Source organism: Oncorhynchus tshawytscha, unplaced genomic scaffold, assembly GCF_018296145.1.
Source record: "Oncorhynchus tshawytscha isolate Ot180627B unplaced genomic scaffold, Otsh_v2.0 Un_contig_1952_pilon_pilon, whole genome shotgun sequence".
NCBI classification, from domain to species: Eukaryota; Metazoa; Chordata; class Actinopteri; order Salmoniformes; family Salmonidae; genus Oncorhynchus; species Oncorhynchus tshawytscha.
This window is the reverse complement of record NW_024609807.1, coordinates 592,501-613,332: the sequence shown is the minus strand read 5'-3', so window position 1 is coordinate 613,332 and position 20,832 is coordinate 592,501. Positions and strand designations below refer to the sequence as shown.

The 20,832-nt window shown below is 49.8% G+C and overlaps 1 protein-coding gene across 8 annotated transcripts in view; it reads right to left on the bottom strand.

Moving 5' to 3' along the window:
• Positions 1 to 7,544: 7,544 nt before the first annotated feature.
• Positions 7,545 to 20,832, bottom strand: part of LOC112242229 (ELKS/Rab6-interacting/CAST family member 1) — a 238,353-nt gene continuing 225,065 nt past the window's right edge. For 3 of the 8 annotated variants that reach the window (XM_042318526.1, XM_042318532.1, XM_042318530.1), the window contains exon 16: positions 7,548 to 7,997. In XM_042318526.1, the coding sequence (XP_042174460.1) occupies positions 7,817 to 7,997 (181 nt within the window). In that variant the 3' untranslated portion in view covers positions 7,548 to 7,816. Of the gene's footprint in view, positions 7,998 to 20,832 lie in introns of all 8 variants that reach the window. The other 5 variants (XM_042318528.1, XM_042318529.1, XM_042318527.1 and 2 more) reach the window with 4 other exon arrangements.

The window sequence follows — 20,832 nt, the reverse complement described above, 5'->3', positions numbered from 1 at the left end:
AGACAGGAGAGAGACAGGGGAGAGACAGGGGAGAGACAGGAGAGAGACAGGAGAGACAGAGGGAGGCTGGGGAGAGACAGAGGGAGGACTGGGGAGGCTGGGAGACAGAGGGGAGACAGGGAGGCTGGGGGAGACAGGAGGAAGGGGAGAGGCTGGGGAGAGACAGGAGGAGAGACAGGGAGGAGACAGGGGAGAGACAGGGAGAGACGGAGAAAGACAGGGGAGAGACGGAGAAAGACAGGAGACAGAGACAGGGAGAGATTATGCAGGAGAGACAGGGGAGAGACAGGAGAGAGACAGGGGAGAGACAGGGAGAGAGACGGAGAGAGATAAGGAGAGACATAGGAGAGACAGGGGAGAGACAGGGAGACGACGGAGAGAGACAGGGGAGAGACAGGGAGAGACAGGGGGAGAGACGGAGAAAGACACAGGGGAGAGACGGAGAAAGACAGGGAGAGACAGGGAAAGAGAGAGACGGAGAGAGACAGGGAGAGACAGGGGAGAGACAGGGGAGAGACGGAGAAAGACAGGGGAGAGACGGAGAAAGACAGGGGAGAGACAGGGGAGAGACGGAGAGAGACAGGGGAGAGACAGGGGAGAGACAGGGGAGAGACAGGAGAGAGACAGGGAGAGACAGGAGAGACACAGGGGAGAGACAGGAGAGACGGAGAGACGGAGAGACAGGGAGACAGGGGAGAGACAGGGGAGAGACGGAGAGAGACAGGGGAGAGACAGGGAGAGACAGGGAGAGACTGAGAGAGACAGGGGAGAGACAGGAGAGAGACGGGGAGAGACAGGGAGAGACAGGAGAGAGACGGAGAAAAAGACAGGGGAGAGACAGGGGAGAGACAGCAGAGAGACGGAGAAAGACAGGAGAGACAGAGAGAGACAGGAGAGAGACAGAGAAAGACAGGGGAGAGACAGGAGAGAGACGGAGAAAGACAGGGAGAGACAGACAGGGGAGAGACAGAGAGAGACAGGGGAGAGACAGGAAGACAGGGAGAGAAGACAGACAGGGAGAGACAGCAGAGACGGAGAAAGACAGGGGAGAGACAGGGAGAGACAGGGGAGAGACAGGAAGAGAGAGAGAAAGACAGGAGAGACAGCAGAGAGAAGACAGGGGAGAGACAGGGGAGAGACAGGGAGAGACAGGAGAGAGACTTTAGAAAGACAGGGAGAGACGGAGAGAGACAGGGAGAGACAGGAGAGAGACGGAGAGAGACAGGGAGAGACAGGAGAGAGACGGAGAGAGACAGGGGAGAGACAGGAGAGAGACAGGAGAGAGACAGGGAGAGACGGGGAGAGACAGGGGAGACAGGGGAGACGGAGAGAGACAGGGAGAGACAGGGAGAGACAGGAGAGAGACGGGGAGAGACAGGAGAGAGACAGGAGAGAGACAGGGAGAGACAGGGAGAGACAGGAGAGACAGGGGAGAGACAGGGAGAGACAGGGAGAGACAGGAAGTGACAGGTGGAGGCTGGGAGCAGACAGGGGAGAGACAGGAGAGAGACAGGGGAGAGACAGAGGGAGGCTGGGAGAGACAGGGGGAGACAGGAGAGAGACAGGGAGAGACAGGAGAGAGACAGGGGAGAGACAGGAGAGAGACAGGGAGAGACAGGAGAGAGACAGGGGAGAGACAGGGAGAGACAGGAGAGAGACAGGGGAGAGACAGGAGAGAGACAGGGGAGAGACAGGGGAGAGACAGGAGAGAGACAGGGAGAGACAGTGAGACAGGGAGAGACAGGAGAGACAGGGGAGAGACAGAGTGAGACAGGGGAGAGACAGGAGAGAGACAGGAGAGACAGGAGAGACAGGAGAGAGACAGGGAGAGACAGGAGACAGGGAGAGACAGGAGAGAGACAGGAGAGAGACAGGGAGAGACAGGGAGAGACAGGAGAGAGACAGGAGAGAGACAGGGGAGAGACAGGGGAGAGACAGGGAGAGACAGGAGAGACAGGAGAGAGACAGGGAGAGACAGGGGAGAGACAGGGGAGAGACAGGGAGATACAGGAGAGAGACAGGGAGAGACAGGAGATACAGGGAGAGACAGGAGAGAGACAGGGAGAGACAGGAGAGAGACAGGGAGAGACAGGGGAGAGACAGGAGAGAGACAGGGGAGAGACAGGGGAGAGACAGGGGAGAGACAGGAGAGAGACAGGGGAGAGACAGGAGAGACAGGAGAGAGACAGGGAGAGACAGGGAGAGGCAGGGGAGAGACAGGAGAGACAGGAGAGAGACAGGGAGAGACAGGGGAGAGACAGGAGAGAGACAGGGGAGAGACAGAGGGAGGCTGGGGAGAGACAGAGGGAGGGGAGACAGGGGAGGCTGGGGGAGACAGGAGGAAACGGAGAGGCTGGGGAGAGACAGGAGAGAGACAGGGAGAGACAGGGAGAGACAGGGGGAGAGAAGGAGAAAGACAGGGAGAGAGACGGAGAAAGACAGGGAGAGACGGAGAGAGACAGGGAGAGACAGGGAGAGACAGGGAGAGACAGGGAGAGAGACAGGGAGAGACAGGAGAGAGACAGGGAGAGACAGGAGAGAGACGGAGAGAGAGACGGGAGAGAAGGGAGAGACAGGGGAGAGACAGGGAGAGACGGAGAGAGACAGGGGAGACAGGAGAGACAGGAGAGACTGGAGAGAGACAGGGAGAGACAGGAGAGAGACAGGAGAGAGACAGGAGAGAGACAGGAGAGAGACAGGGAGAGACAGGAGAGAGACAGGAGAGAGACAGGGAGAGACAGGAGAGAGACAGGGAGAGACAGGAGAGAGAGAGGAGAGACAGGAGAGAGACAGGGAGAGACAGGAGAGACAGGGAGAGACAGGGGAGACAGGAGAGAGACAGGGAGAGACAGGAGAGAGACAGGGAGAGACAGGGGAGAGACAGGAGAGAGACAGGGGAGAGACAGGAGAGACAGGGAGAGACAGGAGAGAGACAGGGAGAGACAGACAGAGACAGGAGAGACAGGAGAGACAGGGAGAGACAGGAGAGACAGGAGAGACAGGGGAGAGACAGGAGAGACAGGGAGAGACAGGAGAGAGACAGGAGAGAGACAGGAGAGACAGGAGAGAGACAGGAGAGAGACAGGGGAGAGACAGGGAGAGACAGGGGAGAGACAGGAGAGAGACAGGAGAGAGACAGGAGAGAGACAGGGAGAGACAGGGAGAGACAGGGAGATACAGGAGAGACGGGAGAGACAGGGAGATACAGGGAGAGACAGGAGAGAGACAGGGAGAGACAGGAGAGAGACAGGAGACAGGGAGAGACAGAGAGACAGGAGACAGGGGAGAGACAGGGAGAGACAGGGGAGAGACAGGAGAGACAGGAGAGAGACAGGGAGAGACAGGGAGAGACAGGGAGGCAGGAGGAGAGACAGGAGACAGGGAGAGACAGGAGAGGTAGGGAGAGACAGGGAGAGACAGGAGAGAGACAGGAGAGACAGAGAGAGAGACAGGGGAGAGACAGAGGGAGGCTGGGGAGAGACAGAGGGAGGGGAGACAGGGGAGGCTGGGGGAGACAGGAGGAAACGGAGAGGCTGGGGAGACAGGAGAGACAGGGAGAGACAGGGGAGAGACAGGGGAGAGACGGAGAAAGACAGGGGAGAGAGACGGAGAAAGACAGGAGAGACAGGGGAGAGACAGGGAGAGACAGGGAGAGACAGGGGAGAGACAGGGAGAGACAGGGGAGAGACAGGAGAGAGACAGGAGAGAGACAGGAGAGACGGAGAGAGACGGGAGAGACAGGAGAGACAGGGGAGAGACAGGAGAGAGACAGGAGAGAGACAGGGAGAGACAGGGAGAGACAGGGAGAGACAGAGAAAGACAGGAGAGACGGGGGAAAGACAGAGGACAGGAGAGACAGGGGAGAGACGGAGAGAGAGAGGGGAGAGACAGGGGAGAGACAGGGAGAGACGGAGAAAGACAGGGGAGAGACGGAGAGAGACAGGGAGAGACAGGGAGAGACAGGAGAGACAGGGGAGAGACAGACAGGGAGAGACAGGAGAGAGACAGGGAGAGACAGGAGAGAGACAGGGGAGAGACAGGGGAGAGACGGAGAGAGACGGGGAGACAGGGGAGAGACAGGGGAGACAGGGGAGAGACAGGGGAGAGACAGGGAGAGACAGGGGAGAGACAGAGGAGAGACTGAGAGAGACAGGGGAGAGACAGGAGAGACGGGGAGAGACAGGGGAGAGACAGGAGAGAGACGGAGAAAGACAGGGAGAGACAGGGGAGAGACAGCAGAGAGACGGAGAAAGACAGGGGAGAGACAGGGAGAGACAGGAGAGAGACGGAGAAAGACAGGGGAGAGACAGGAGAGAGACGGAGAAAGACAGGAGAGACAGGGAGAGACGGAGAGAGAGACAGGGAGAGACAGGAGAGAGACGGAGAAAAAGACAGGGAGAGACAGCAGAGAGACGGAGAAAGACAGGGAGAGACAGGAGAGACAGGGAGAGAGACAGGAGAGACGGAGAAAGACAGGGAGAGACAGCAGAGAGACGGAGAAAGACAGGGGAGAGACAGGGGAGAGACAGGGAGAGACAGGAGAGAGACGGAGGAAAGACAGGGAGACGAGACGAGAGAGACAGGAGAGACAGGAGAGAGACGGAGAGAGACAGGGGAGAGACAGGAGAGAGACGGGAGAGAGACAGGGAGAGACAGGAGAGAGACAGGAGAGAGACAGGGGAGAGACGGGGAGAGACAGGGAGAGACAGGGAGAGACGGAGAGAGACAGGGGAGAGACAGGAGAGAGACAGGAGAGACGGGGGGAGAGACAGGAGAGAGACGGGGGAGAGACAGGAGAGAGACAGGAGAGAGACAGGGGAGAGACAGGGGAGAGACAGGAGAGAGACAGGGGAGAGACGGGGAGAGACAGGGAGAGACAGGAAGTGACAGGTGGAGGCTGGGAGCAGACAGGGGAGAGACAGGAGAGAGACAGGGGAGAGACAGAGGGAGGCTGGGAGAGACAGGGGAGACAGGAGGGAGAGGAGGAGACAGGGGAGGCTGGGGGAGACAGGAGGAAACGGGGGAGGCGGGGGAGAGAGGGGGAGACAGGAGAGGTTCACTCTAACCACAGCATGTGAACCAACGCTGAGCAAGCACACACACACACACACACACACACACAACTGAACGTCATTGACCAGGATGGAAAGGCCTATCCGACATCCAACCCAATGAGCAATAACAACAGAAAGGAAACCCAGAACAGAGGACGGATAGAGGCTTGAGACAGAACATGAGAGAAAGACAGACTGAGAAAACAGTGAAACCACAGCAACGTGGGGGTTGTCCCAATGACAACTCATGAATAATAACAGCCTGTGTTCCATGTGCGTCCCTAATGGCACCCTATAGTGCCTAGGGGGACTGGTACAAACTAGTGCACTATAAAGGAGATAGCGTGCTATTTGTTGGCGCAGAAATAAACTAACTATCCTCTGGTGGAGCTTTATACTGTAACACAACCTGGAGAGATGGACTGAAGGGTACACACAACACACACACACACACACACACACACACACACACACACACACACACACACACACACACACACACACACACACACACACACACACACACACACACACACACACACACACTACCTGGAGAGATGGACTGAAGGGTACAACATACACACTACCTAGCTAACACCAGGGATTATCACTGTATTAAAGTTTCTCTCAGACCACTAATGAGACGGTGGGCCCAGTTTCCACCCTGTACCCCCTCCACCCACCATGGTCAGACCGGGTCAAACTAAAGTGTCTGTGATGTTCAACGAGGGTGTGTGTGTGTTTCTTTAGCTGTACTGTTCTGGGTTCTGGTTTCGCTGGTTTCTAGTGGGCTCTAGAAGGTTCTGGTTTCACTGGTTTCTTATGGGCTCTAGAAGGTTCTGGGTTCTAGTGGGCTCTAGAAGGTTCTGGTTTCACTAGTTTCTAATGGGCTTTAGAAGGTTCTGGTTTCGCTGGTTTCTAGTGGGCTCTAGAAGGTTCTGGTTTCGCTGGTTTCTAATGGGCTCTATAAGGTTCTGGTTTCGCTGGTTTCTAATGGGCTCTATAAGGTTCTGGTTTCGCTGGTTTCTAGTGGGCTCTAGAAGGTTCTGGTTTCGCTGGTTTCTAATGGGCTCTATAAGGTTCTGGTTTCGCTGGGTTTCTAGTGGGCTCTGGTTTCTAGAAGGTTCTGGTTTCGCTGGTTTCTAGTGGGCTCTAGAAGGTTCTGGTTTTGCTGGTTTCTAATGGGCTCTATGAGGTTCTGGTTTCACTGGTTTCTAGTGGGCTCTAGAAGGTTCTGGTTTTGCTGGTTTCTAGTGGGCTCTAGAAGGTTCTGGTTTCTAGTGGGCTCTAGAAGGTTCTGGTTTCGCTGGTTTCTAGTGGGCTCTAGAAGGTTCTGGTTTTGCTGGTTTCTAGTGGGCTCTAGAAGGTTCTGGTTTCGCTGGTTTCTAGTGGGCTCTGGGTTCTGGTTTAAGGGGCTCTGGTTTTTCGCTGGTTTCTAGTGGGCTCTATAAGGTTCTGGTTTCGCTGGTTTCTAGTGGGCTCTAGAAGGTTCTGGTTTTGCTGGTTTCTAGTGGGCTCTAGAAGGTTCTGGTTTCTAGTGGGCTCTAGAAGGTTCTGGTTTCTAGTGGGCTCTAGAAGGTTCTGGTTTCTAGTGGGCTCTAGAAGGTTCTGGTTTCTAGTGGGCTCTAGAAGGTTCTGGTTTCTAGTGGGCTCTAGAAGGTTCTGGTTTCTAGTGGCTCTAGAAGGTTCTGGTTTCTAGTGGGCTCTAGAAGGTTCTGGTTTCTAGTGGGCTCTAGAAGGTTCTGGTTTCTAATGGGCTCTAGAAGGTTCTGGTTTCTAGTGGGCTCTAGAAGGTTCTGGTTCATAGGTTAATGTCAATACATATTTTTACATCTTGTAAATTCCTTCCCCTCTATAACAACCTGACCGGTTACGGACAGTTGAATTTCTCCTACCAACGCAGCCCACTCTGTCCCTCCACCCTTCCGTCTAAACCTCCCTCCATCCCTTTATCCATCCGCCCAAAAACCACAATGTGGGAACGGAAAGGAGGTCATGGGAGTGGTGGAGGGAGTAGGAGCGGGGGAGGTGAGGGCGGTTTGGGAGCAGGAACCTGATTCGCCCATTTTACCTGAGAGGAATCGCAGATATTCTCAAATGAGGAACCAGAGCAGGCTTCAAAGGACAGAGAAGAGAGGACAGAGAGGACGGAGAGGACAGAGAGGACAAATAGGAAAGAGAGGACAGAGAGGACGGAGAGGACAGAGAGGACAGAGATGATGGAGAGGACAGAGAGGACAGAGAGGACGGAGAGGACAGAGAGGACAAATAGGAAAGAGAGGACGGAGAGGACAGAGAGGACAAATAGGAAAGAGAGGACGGAGAGGACAGAGAGGACAAATAGGAAAGAGAGGACGGAGAGGACAGAGAGGACAAATAGGAAAGAGAGGACGGAGAGGACAGAGAGGACAAATAGGAAAGAGAGGACAGAGAGGACAGAAAGGAGAGAGAGGACAGAGAGGATGGAGAGGACAGAGAGGACAAATAGGAAAGAGAGGACGGAGAGGACAGAGAGAGTGAGAGAACGAGAAACAGAAAAATAATGATGGAGAAAATGAGAGAGAGGGGGAGGAGAAAGAAATGTTTGTTCTACAATGAGGCCTCTACACTCTTAGAAACAAATGACTATCTGGTTCCACGTAGAACCCTTTTGTGTTCCACGTAGGACCCTCTGTGGACACACACACACACACAAATGGTTCTACCTAGAACCAAAAAGGGTTGTCCTATGGGGACAGAGTGTACACAGCCTTCACACATCATCAGACATAGAGTGGAGAGTGGAACAAGAGAAACACCTCTCTCACCTTGACGTGTTGAGAGCTCTCATTGAGGTTGTCCTCTCTCTTCCTGACCTCCTGCACCAGCTGGGCGTTCTTACTCTTCTCCACCTGCTCCTTATGTTTCAGGTGGGCCACCGTCTTAGTCTGGTCCTTCACCTGTCTGGAGAGATACAGGGGAGAGGACAGTTAGATAACATACAGACTACACTAGTCCTAACACCTGTCTGGAGAGATACAGGGGAGAGGACAGTTAGATAACATACAGACTACACTAGTCCTAACACCTGTCTGGAGAGATACAGGGGAGAGGACAGTTAGATAACATACAGACCACACTAGTCCTAACACCTGTCTGGAGAGATACAGGGGAGAGGACAGTTAGATAACATACAGACTACACTAGTCCTAACACCTGTCTGGAGAGATACAGGGGAGAGGACAGTTAGATAACATACAGACTACACTAGTCCTAACACCTGTCTGGAGAGATACAGGGAGAGGACAGTTAGATAACATACAGACTACACTAGTCCTAACACCTGTCTGGAGAGATACAGGGAGAGGACAGTTAGATAACATACAGACTACACTAGTCCTAACACCTGTCTGGAGAGATACAGGGGAGAGGACAGTTAGATAACATACAGACTACACTAGTCCTAACACCTGTCTGGAGAGATACAGGGAGAGGACAGTTAGATAACATACAGACTACACTACTCCTAACACCTGTCTGGAGAGATACAGGGGAGAGGACAGTTAGATAACATACAGACTACACTAGTCCTAACACCTGTCTGGAGAGATACAGGGAGAGGACAGTTAGATAACATACAGACTACACTAGTCCTAACACCTGTCTGGAGATACAGGGAGAGGACAGTTAGATAACATACAGACTACACTAGTCCTAACACCTGTCTGGAGAGATACAGGGGAGAGGACAGTTAGATAACATACAGACTACACTAGTCCTAACACCTGTCTGGAGAGATACAGGGGAGAGACAGTTAGATAACATACAGACTACACTAGTCCTAACACCTGTCTGGAGAGATACAGGGGGCTAGAGGACAGTTAGATAACATACAGACTACACTAGTCCTAACACCTGTCTGGAGAGATACAGGGGAGAGGACAGTTAGATAACATACAGACTTCACTAGTCCTAACACCTGTCTGGAGAGATACAGGGGAGAGGACAGTTAGATAACATACAGACTACACTAGTCCTAACACCTGTCTGGAGAGATACAGGGAGAGGACAGTTAGATAACATACAGACCACACTAGTCCTAACACCTGTCTGGAGAGATACAGGGAGAGGACAGTTAGATAACATACAGACCACACTAGTCCTAACACCTGTCTGGAGAGATACAGGGGAGAGGACAGTTAGATAACATACAGACCACACTAGTCCTAACACCTGTCTGGAGAGATACAGGGAGAGGACAGTTAGATAACATACAGACCACACTAGTCCTAACACCTGTCTGGAGAGATACAGGGGAGAGGACAGTTAGATAACATACAGACTACACTAGTCCTAACACCTGTCTGGAGAGATACAGGGAGAGGACAGTTAGATAACATACAGACTACACTAGTCCTAACACCTGTCTGGAGAGATACAGGGAGAGGACAGTTAGATAACATACAGACTACACTAGTCCTAACACCTGTCTGGAGAGATACAGGGGAGAGGACAGTTAGATAACATACAGACTACACTAGTCCTAACACCTGTCTGGAGAGATACAGGGGAGAGGACAGTTAGATAACATACAGACTACACTAGTCCTAACACCTGTCTGGAGAGATACAGGGAGAGGACAGTTAGATAACATACAGACTACACTAGTCCTAACACCTGTCTGGAGAGATACAGGGAGAGGACAGTTAGATAACATACAGACTACACTAGTCCTAACACCTGTCTGGAGAGATACAGGGAGAGGACAGTTAGATAACATACAGACTACACTAGTCCTAACACCTGTCTGGAGAGATACAGGGAGAGGACAGTTAGATAACATACAGACTACACTAGTCCTAACACCTGTCTGGAGAGATACAGGGAGAGGACAGTTAGATAACATACAGACTACACTAGTCCTAACACCTGTCTGGAGAGATACAGGGGAGAGGACAGTTAGATAACATACAGACTACACTAGTCCTAACACCTGTCTGGAGAGATACAGGGGAGAGGACAGTTAGATAACATACAGACTACACTAGTCCTAACACCTGTCTGGAGAGATACAGGGAGAGGACAGTTAGATAACATACAGACTACACTAGTCCTAACACCTGTCTGGAGAGATACAGGGGAGAGGACAGTTAGATAACATACAGACTACACTAGTCCTAACACCTGTCTGGAGAGATACAGGGGAGAGGACAGTTAGATAACATACAGACTACACTAGTCCTAACACCTGTCTGGAGAGATACAGGGAGAGGACAGTTAGATAACATACAGACTACACTAGTCCTAACACCTGTCTGGAGAGATACAGGGAGAGGACAGTTAGATAACATACAGACTACACTAGTCCTAACACCTGTCTGGAGAGATACAGGGGAGAGGACAGTTAGATAACATACAGACTACACTAGTCCTAACACCTGTCTGGAGAGATACAGGGGAGAGGACAGTTAGATAACATACAGACTACACTAGTCCTAACACCTGTCTGGAGAGATACAGGGAGAGGACAGTTAGATAACATACAGACTACACTAGTCCTAACACCTGTCTGGAGAGATACAGGGGAGAGGACAGTTAGATAACATACAGACTACACTAGTCCTAACACCTGTCTGGAGAGATACAGGGGAGAGGACAGTTAGATAACATACAGACTACACTAGTCCTAACACCTGTCTGGAGAGATACAGGGGAGAGTTAGACAGTTAGATAACATACAGACTACACTAGTCCTAACACCTGTCTGGAGAGATACAGGGGAGAGGACAGTTAGATAACATACAGACTACACTAGTCCTAACACCTGTCTGGAGAGATACAGGGGAGAGGACAGTTAGATAACATACAGACTACACTAGTCCTAACACCTGTCTGGAGAGATACAGGGGAGAGGACAGTTAGATAACATACAGACTACACTAGTCCTAACACCTGTCTGGAGAGATACAGGGGAGAGGACAGTTAGATAACATACAGACTACACTAGTCCTAACACCTGTCTGGAGAGATACAGGGGAGAGGACAGTTAGATAACATACAGACTACACTAGTCCTAACACCTGTCTGGAGAGATACAGGGGAGAGGACAGTTAGATAACATACAGACTACACTAGTCCTAACACCTGTCTGGAGAGATACAGGGAGAGGACAGTTAGATAACATACAGACCACACTAGTCCTAACACCTGTCTGGAGAGATACAGGGGAGAGGACAGTTAGATAACATACAGACCACACTAGTCCTAACACCTGTCTGGAGAGATACAGGGGAGAGGACAGTTAGATAACATACAGACTACACTAGTCCTAACACCTGTCTGGAGAGATACAGGGGAGAGGACAGTTAGATAACATACAGACCACACTAGTCCTAACACCTGTCTGGAGAGATACAGGGGAGAGGACAGTTAGATAACATACAGACCACACTAGTCCTAACACCTGTCTGGAGAGATACAGGGGAGAGGACAGTTAGATAACATACAGACCACACTAGTCCTAACACCTGTCTGGAGAGATACAGGGGAGAGGACAGTTAGATAACATACAGACTACACTAGTCCTAACACCTGTCTGGAGAGATACAGGGAGAGGACAGTTAGATAACATACAGACCACACTAGTCCTAACACCTGCCTGGAGAGATACAGGGGACAGAGGGAGCGAACATAGCCTTGCTATTGAGAAAGGCTGCCGTAGGCAGACCTGGCTCTCAAGAGAAGTGCCCACTGCCCACAAAATGAGGTGGAAACTGAGCTGCACTTCCTAACCTCCTGCCAAATGTATGACCATATTAGAGAGACATATTTCCCTCAGATTACACAGACCCACAAAGAATTACAAAACAAACCCAATGTTGATAAACTCCCATATCTACTGGGTGAAATACCACAGTGTGACATCACAGCAGCATGATGTGACCTGTTGCCACAAGAAAAGGGCAACCAGTGAAGAACAAACACCATTGTAAATACAACCCATATTTATGCTTATTTATTTTCTCTTTGGTACTTTAACCATTTGTACATCATTACAACACTGTATATATATAATATGACATTTGAAATGTCTTTATTCTTTTGCAACTTCTGTGAGTGTAATGTTTACTGTTCATTGTTATTGTTTATTTCACTTTTGTTTACTTTCTACCTCACTTGCTTTGGTAATGTTAACACATGTTTCCCATGTCAATAAAGCCCCTTGAATTGAATGTAATTGAGAGGAGAGGTCTGGTGCTCCTCCAAAGCCCATTACAGAGGAACAAGGTGATATGAAGTGGAACAGTGGAACAGGGCTGAGAGTAACAGGGCTAAGTGGAACAGGGCTGAGTGGAACAGTGGAACAGGGATGAGTGGAACAGTGGAACAGGGCTGAGTGGAACAGGGCTGAGTGGAACAGGGCTGAGTGGAACAGGGCTGAGTGGAACAGTGGAACAGGGCTGAGTGGAACAGGGCTGAGTGGAACAGGGCTGAGTGGAACAGGGCTGAGTGGAACAGTGGAACAGGGCTGAGTGGAACAGGGCTGAGTGGAACAGGGCTGAGTGGAACAGGGCTGAGTGGAACAGGGCTGAGTGGAACAGTGGAACAGGGCTGAGTGGAACAAGGCTGAGTGGAACAGGGCTGAGTGGAACAGGGCTGAGTGGAACAGTGGAACAGGGCTGAGTGGAACAGGGCTGAGTGGAACAGTGGAACAGGGCTGAGTGGAACAGTGGAACAGGGCTGAGTAGAACAGGGCTGAGTGGAACACAGGGCTGAGTGGAACAGGGCTGAGTGGAACAGGGCTGAGTGGAACAGTGGAACAGGGCTGAGTGGAACAGGGCTGAGTGGAACAGTGGAACAGGGCTGAGTGGAACAGTGGAACAGGGCTGAGTAGAACAGGGCTGAGTGGAACAGGGCTGAGTGGAACAGGGCTGAGTGGAACAGTGGAACAGGGCTGAGTGGAACAAGGCTGAGTGGAACAGGGCTGAGTGGAACAGTGGAACAGGGCTGAGTGGAACAAGGCTGAGTGGAACAGGGCTGAGTGGAACAGGGCTGAGTAGAACAGGGCTGAGTGGAACAGGGCTGAGTGGGGCCAACCCATACCTGTTATAGCACCTGATCACTCAAGACTACAGGAGGGTGTGTGCTTAGGACAAGTACACACACACACACGCACACACAGACACACACACACACACACACACACACACACACACACACACACACACACACACACAGGCCCAGCAGGCAAAATGTCCAGACACAGACAAAACCCACAGTATCAGATCTAACTGGGGACATAGAATATGCTGCAGTGTAGAGAGAAGAGCCCAGTCCAGTCCAGTCTAGTCTAGTCCAGTCTAGCTCAGCCCAGTCCAGTCCAGTCCAGTCCAGTCTAGTCTAGTCCAGTCTAGCTCAGCCCAGCCCAGTCCAGTCCAGTCCAGCCCAGTCTAGTCTAGTCCAATCTAGCTCAGCCCAGTCCAGTCTAGTCCAGTCCAGACATTTGCCCAGCCCAGTCCAGTTCAGTTTAGTCCAGCTCAGCCAAGTCCAATCCAGACATTACCCCAGTCAAGTCTAGTCCAGTCTAGTCCAGTCCAGTCCAGACATTCCCCCAGTCCAGCTCAGTCCAGTCAAGTCCAGTCCAGGCATTCCCCCAGTCCAGCTCAGACAAAGTCCAGTCTAGTCCAATCCAGTCCAGACATTCCCCCAGTCCAGCTCAGACAAAGTCCAGTCTAGTCCAATCCAGTCCAGTCTAGTCCAATCCAGTCCAGTCTAGACATTTCCCCAGTCCAGTCTATGTCCCCAGTCCAGTGTAGTCCAGTCCAGACATTGCCCCAGTCCAGTCCAGTCTGTACCACTAGTTGTTGTTAGAGGAGCTGGGTATGTGTGTGTGGGTGTGTATGAGAGTGTGTGGGGGTATGAGTGTGAGTGTGTGTATGTGTGTGTGGGTATGAGTGTGTGTACCTGCGTGCAGAATGGTGTCAGCAACTCACAGAGGGAACACAGAGACTAGACCAATGTAGACCAATGTAGATGGGCAGAGATGATACAATGCTGTGTCTGGGTCTCACAGGGAGAACAGAACTGGGTCACACAGGGAGAACTGGGTCTCACAGGGAGAACAGAACTGGGTCACACAGGGAGAACTGGGTCACACAGGGAGAACTGGGTCTCACAGGGAGAACAGAACTGTGTCTCACAGGGAGAACAGAAATGGGTCACACAGGGAGAACAGAACTGGGTCACACAGGGAGAACAGAACTGGGTCACACAGGGAGAACAGAACTGGGTCACACAGGGAGAAAAAAAGGGAGAACTGGGTCACACAGGGAGAACAGAACTGGGTCACACAGGGAGAACAGAACTGGGTCACACAGGGAGAACAGAAATGGGCCACACAGGGGTCACAAGGGAGAACAGAACTGGGTCTCACAGGGAGAACAGAACTGGGTCACACAGGGAGAACTGGGTCTCACAGGGAGAACAGAACTGGGTCTCACAGGGAGAACAGAACTGGGTCACACAGGGAGAACTGGGTCACACAGGGAGAACAGAACTGGGTCTCACAGGGAGAACAGAACTGGGTCACACAGGGAGAACAGAAATGGGCCTCACAGGGAGAACAGAACTGGGTCTCACAGGGAGAACAGAACTGGGTCACACAGGGAGAACTGGGTCACACAGGGAGAACAGAACTGGGTCTCACAGGGAGAACAGAACTGGGTCACACAGGGAGAACAGAACTGGGTCTCACAGGGAGAACAGAACAGGGTCTCACAGGGAGAACAGAACTGGGTCTCACAGGGAGAACAGAACTGTCTGTTTAATGATCCAGTCATTTGAATGATGTAAAGCATATATTTCTCTAAGTGGTAGAGTTGGAATCAATAACTTATAGTAGAGTTGGAATGGCAAACACAATGCATGTCTGTATGTTCATGAGTGTGTGTGTGTGTGTGTGTGTGTGTGTGTGTGTGTGTGTGTGTGTGTGTGTGTGTGTGTGTGTGTGTGTGTGTATAACAGGTCATAAATATCCAGGAATGTTCAAACTTGGTGTTTCCAACCCGGTCAGCCATCTGCTTGGCTACAGAGCAGTTTCCCAATGAACAACTGGCCCCCTTATTCTCTACAGACAGTCTCCTGGACTGAGTCCCTAATGACACCCTGTCCTCTATATAGTGCACTAGTCATGACCAGAACCCTACGATATGAAGGGAGTAGAGGGAGTGAACAGAACCCTATGAACGGTATGAAGGGAGTAGAGTGAACAGAACCCTATGATATGAAGGGAGTAGAGTGAACAGAACCCTATGGTATGAAGGGAGTAGAGTGAACAGAACCCTATGGTATGAAGGGAGTGGTATGAAGGGAGTAGAGTGAACAGAACCCTATGGTATGAAGGGAGTAGAGTGAACAGAACCCTATGGAAGGGAGTATGAAGAACCCTATGGTATGAAGGGAGTAGAGTGAACAGAACCCTATGGTATGAAGGGAGTAGAGTGAACAGAACCCTATGGTATGAAGGGAGTAGAGTGAACAGAACCCTATGGTATGAAGGGAGAACCCTATGAGAAGGGAGTAGTGAACAGAACCCTATGGTATGAAGGGTGAACAGAACCCTATGATATGAAGGGTGAACAGAACCCTATGATATGAACAGGACCCTATGTATGAAGGGAGTGAACAGAACCCTATGGTATGAAGGGAGTAGAGTGAACAGAACCCTATGGTATGAAGGGAGTATGAAGGGAGTGAACAGAACCCTATGGTATGAAGGGTGAACAGAACCCTATGGTATGAAGGGTGAACAGAACCCTATGGTATGAAGGGAGTAGAGGTGAACAGAACCCTATGGTATGAAGGGAGTAGAGTGAACAGAACCCTATGGTATGAAGGGAGAACCTATGAGTGAACAGAACCCTATGGTATGAAGGGTGAACAGAACCCTATGGTATGAAGGGTGAACAGAACCCTATGGTATGAAGGGTGAACAGAACCCTATGGTATGAAGGGAGTAGAGTGAACAGAACCCTATGGTATGAAGGGAGTAGAGTGAACAGAACCCTATGGTATGAAGGGTGAACAGAACCCTATGGTATGAAGGGTGAACAGAACCCTATGGTATGAAGGGAGTAGAGTGAACAGAACCCTATGGTATGAAGGGAGTAGGGGGAACAGAACCCTATGGTATGAAGGGAGTAGAGTGAACAGAACCCTATGGTATGAAGGGTAGAACAGAACCCTATGGTATGAAGGGTGAACAGAACCCTATGGTATGAAGGGTGAACAGAACCCTATGGTATGAAGGGAACAGAACCCTATGGTATGTGAAACAGAACCCTATGGTATGAAGGGAGTAGAGTGAACAGAACCCTATGGTATGAAGGGTGAACAGAACAGAACCTATGGTATGAAGGGAGTAGAGTGAACAGAACCCTATGGTATGAAGGGAGTAGAGTGAACAGAACCCTATGGTATGAAGGGAGTAGTAGAACCCTATGGTATGAAGGGTGAACAGAACCCTATGGTATGAAGGGAGAACCCTATGGTATGAAGAGTGAACAGAACCCTATGGTATGAAGGGAGTGAACAGAACCCTATGGTATGAAGGGAGTAGAGTGAACAGAACCCTATGGTATGAAGGGAGAACCCTAGGTATGAAGGGTGAACAGAACCCTATGGTATGAAGGGAGTAGAGTGAACAGAACCCTATGGTATGAAGGGAGTAGGGGGAACAGAACCCTATGGTATGAAGGGAGTAGAGTGAAAGGGAGGAGGAACAGAACCCTATGGTATGAACAGAACCCTATGGTATGAAGGGAGTAGGGGAACAGAACCCTATGGTATGAAGGGAGTAGAGGAACAGAACCCTATGGTATGAAGGGTAGTAGAGAAGGAGTGAACAGAACCCTATGGTATGAAGGGAGTAGAGTGAACAGAACCCTATGGTATGAAGGGAGTAGAGTGAACAGAACCCTATGGTATGAAGGGTGAACAGAACCCTATGGTATGAAGGGAGTAGAACCCTATGGTATGAACAGAACCCTATGGTATGAAGGGTGAACAGAACCCTATGGTATGAAGGGTGAACAGAACCCTATGGTATGAAGGATGAACAGAACCCTATGGTATGAAGGGAGTAGAGTGAACAGAACCCTATGGTATGAAGGGAGTAGAGGAACAGAACCCTATGGTATGAAGGGAGTAGAGGGGTAGAACAGAACCCTATGGTATGAAGGGAGTAGAGTGAACAGAACCCTATGGTATGAAGGGTAGAGTGAACAGAACCCTATGGTATGAAGGGAGTAGAGTGAACAGAACCCTATGGTATGAAGGGTGAACAGAACCCTATGGTATGAAGCGAGTAGAGTGAACAGAACCCTATGGTATGAAGGGAGTAGAGTGAACAGAACCCTATGGTATGAAGGGAGTAGGGGGAACAGAACCCTATGGTATGAAGGGAGTAGAGTGAACAGAACCCTATGGTATGAAGGGAGTAGAGTGAACAGAACCCTATGGTATGAAGGGTGAACAGAACCCTATGGTATGAAGGATGAACAGAACCCTATGGTATGAAGGATGAACAGAACCCTATGGTATGAAGGGTGAACAGAACCCTATGGTATGAAGGGTGAACAGAACCCTATGGTATGAAGGGTGAACAGAACCCTATGGTATGAAGGATGAGAACCCTAGGTATGAAGGATGAACAGAACCCTATGGTATGAAGGGAGTAGATGAAGGGTGAACAGAACCCTATGGTATGAAGGGTATGAAAGGGAGAACCCTATGGTATGAAGGGTGTGAACAGAACCCTATGGTATGAAGGGTGAAGAACCCTAGAACCCTATGGTATGAAGGGTGAACAGAACCCTATGGTATGAAGGGTGAACAGAACCCTATGGTATGAAGGGTGAACAGAACCCTATGGTATGAAGGGAGTATGGTATGAAGGAGTACAGTACCCCCCTCTACCCTGCAGGATTACCTCCAGCCCTTCAAACCCTCATTCCACAACCAACACACCGCACAACCAACACGGATTACACTGCCAGCCCTTCAAACCCTCATTCCACAACCAACACACCGAACACAACCAACACGACCCAACACACCCAACACAACCAACACAACCAACACAACCCAACACAACACAACCAACACAACCCAACACAACCCAACACAACCAACACACCCAACACAAACCAACCCAACACACCCACACACACACCCAACACACAACCCAACACAACCCCAACACACCCAACACAACACACCCAACACACCCCACACCCAACACAACCAACACACCCAACCCAACACAACCAACACACCCAACCCCATCACAACCCAACACACCCCTGCAGGATTACACCCAGCCCTTCAAACCCTCATTCCACAGATTCCTCTCTTCTGTGTTCTCTGTATGTCCTCTCCTCCATCATTAACATGTTCCTCTCCTCCATCATTAACATGTTCCTCTCCTCCATCATTAACATGTTCCTCTCCTCCATCATTAACATGTTCCTCTCCTCCATCATTAACATGTTCCCCTCCTCCATCATTAACATGTTCCTCTCCTCCATCATTAACATGTTCCTCTCCTCCATCATTAACATGTTATTCTCCTCCATCATTAACATGTTCCTCTCCTCCATCATTAACATGTTCCCCTCCTCCATCATTAACATGTTCCTCTCCTCCATCATTAACATGTTCCTCTCCTCCATCATTAACATGTTCCTCTCCTCCATCATTAACATGTTCCTCTCCTCCATCATTAACATGTTCCCCTCCTCCATCATTAACATGTTCCTCTCCTCCATCATTAACATGTTCCTCTCCTCCATCATTAACATGTTCCTCTCCTCCATCATTAACATGTTCCTCTCCTCCATCATTAACATGTTCCCCTCCATCATTAACATCATTAACATGTTCCTCTCCTCCATCATTAACATGTTCCTCTCCTCCATCATTAACATGTTCCTCTCCTCCATCATTAACATGTTCCCCTCCTCCATCATTAACATGTTCCTCTCCTCCATCATTAACATGTTCCTCTCCTCCATCATTAACATGTTCCTCTCCTCCATCATTAACATGTTCCTCTCCTCCATCATTAACATGTTCCTCTCCTCCATCATTAACATGTTCCTCTCCTCCATCATTAACATGTTCCTCTCCTCCATCATTAACATGTTCCTCTCCTCCATCATTAACATGTTCCTCTCCTCCATCATTAACATGTTCCTCTCCTCCATCATTAACATGTTCCTCTCCTCCTCCATCATTAACATGTTCCTCTCCTCCATCATTAACATGTTCCTCTCCTCCATCATTAACATGTTCCCCTCCTCCATCATTAACATGTTCCTCTCCTCCATCATTAACATGTTCCTCTCCTCCATCATTAACATGTTCCCCTCCTCCATCATTAACATGTTCCTCTCCTCCATCATTAACATGTTCCTCTCCTCCATCATTAACATGTTCCCTCCTCCATCATTAACATGTTCCTCTCCTCCATCATTAACATGTTCCCCTCCTCCATCATTAACATGTTCCCCTCCTCCATCATTAACATGTTCCTCTCCTCCATCATTAACATGTTCCTCTCCTCCATCATTAACATGTTCCTCTCCTCCATCATTAACATGTTCCTCTCCTCCATCATTAACATGTTCCCCTCCTCCATCATTAACATGTTCCTCTCCTCCATCATTAACATTTCCTCTCCTCCATCATTAACATGTTCCTCTCCTCCATCATTAACATGTTCCTCTCCTCCATCATTAACATGTTCCCCTCCTCCATCATTAACATGTTCCTCTCCTCCATCATTAACATGTTCTTCTCCTCCATCATTAACATGTTCTTCTCCTCCATCATTAACATGTTCCTCTCCTCCATCATTAACATGTTCCTCTCCTCCATCATTAACATGTTCCTCCCCTCCATCATTAACATGTTCCCCTCCTCCATCATTAACATGTTCCTCTCCTCCATCATTAACATGTTCCTCTCCTCCATCATTAACATGTTCCCCTCCTCCATCATTAACATGTTCCCCTCCTCCATCATTAACATGTTCCTCTCCTCCATCATTAACATGTTCCTCTCCTCCATCATTAACATGTTCCCCTCCTCCATCATTAACATGTTCCTCTCCTCCATCATTAACATGTTCCTCTCCTCCATCATTAACATGTTCCCCTCCTCCATCATTAACATGTTCCTCTCCTCCATCATTAACATGTTCCTCTCCTCCATCATTAACATGTTCCTCTCCTCCATCATTAACATGTTCCTCTCCTCCATCATTAACATGTTCCTCTCCTCCATCATTAACATGTTCCTCTCCTCCATCATTAACATGTTCCTCTCCTCCATCATTAACATGTTCCTCTCCTCCATCATTAACATGTTCCTCTCCTCCATCATTAACATGTTCCTCTCCTCCATCATTAACATGTTCCCCTCCTCCATCATTAACATGTTCCTCTCCTCCATCATTAACATGTTCCCCTCCTCCATCATTAACATGTTCCTCTCCTCCATCATTAACATGTTCCCCTCCTCCATCATTAACATGTTCCTCTCCTCCATCATTAACATGTTCCTCTCCTCCATCATTAACATGTTCCCCTCCTCCATCATTAACATGTTCCTCTCCTCCATCATTAACATCATTAACATGTTCCTCTCCTCCATCATTAACATGTTCCTCTCCTCCATCATTAACATGTTCCTCTCCTCCATCATTAACATGTTCCTCTCCTCCATCATTAACATGTTC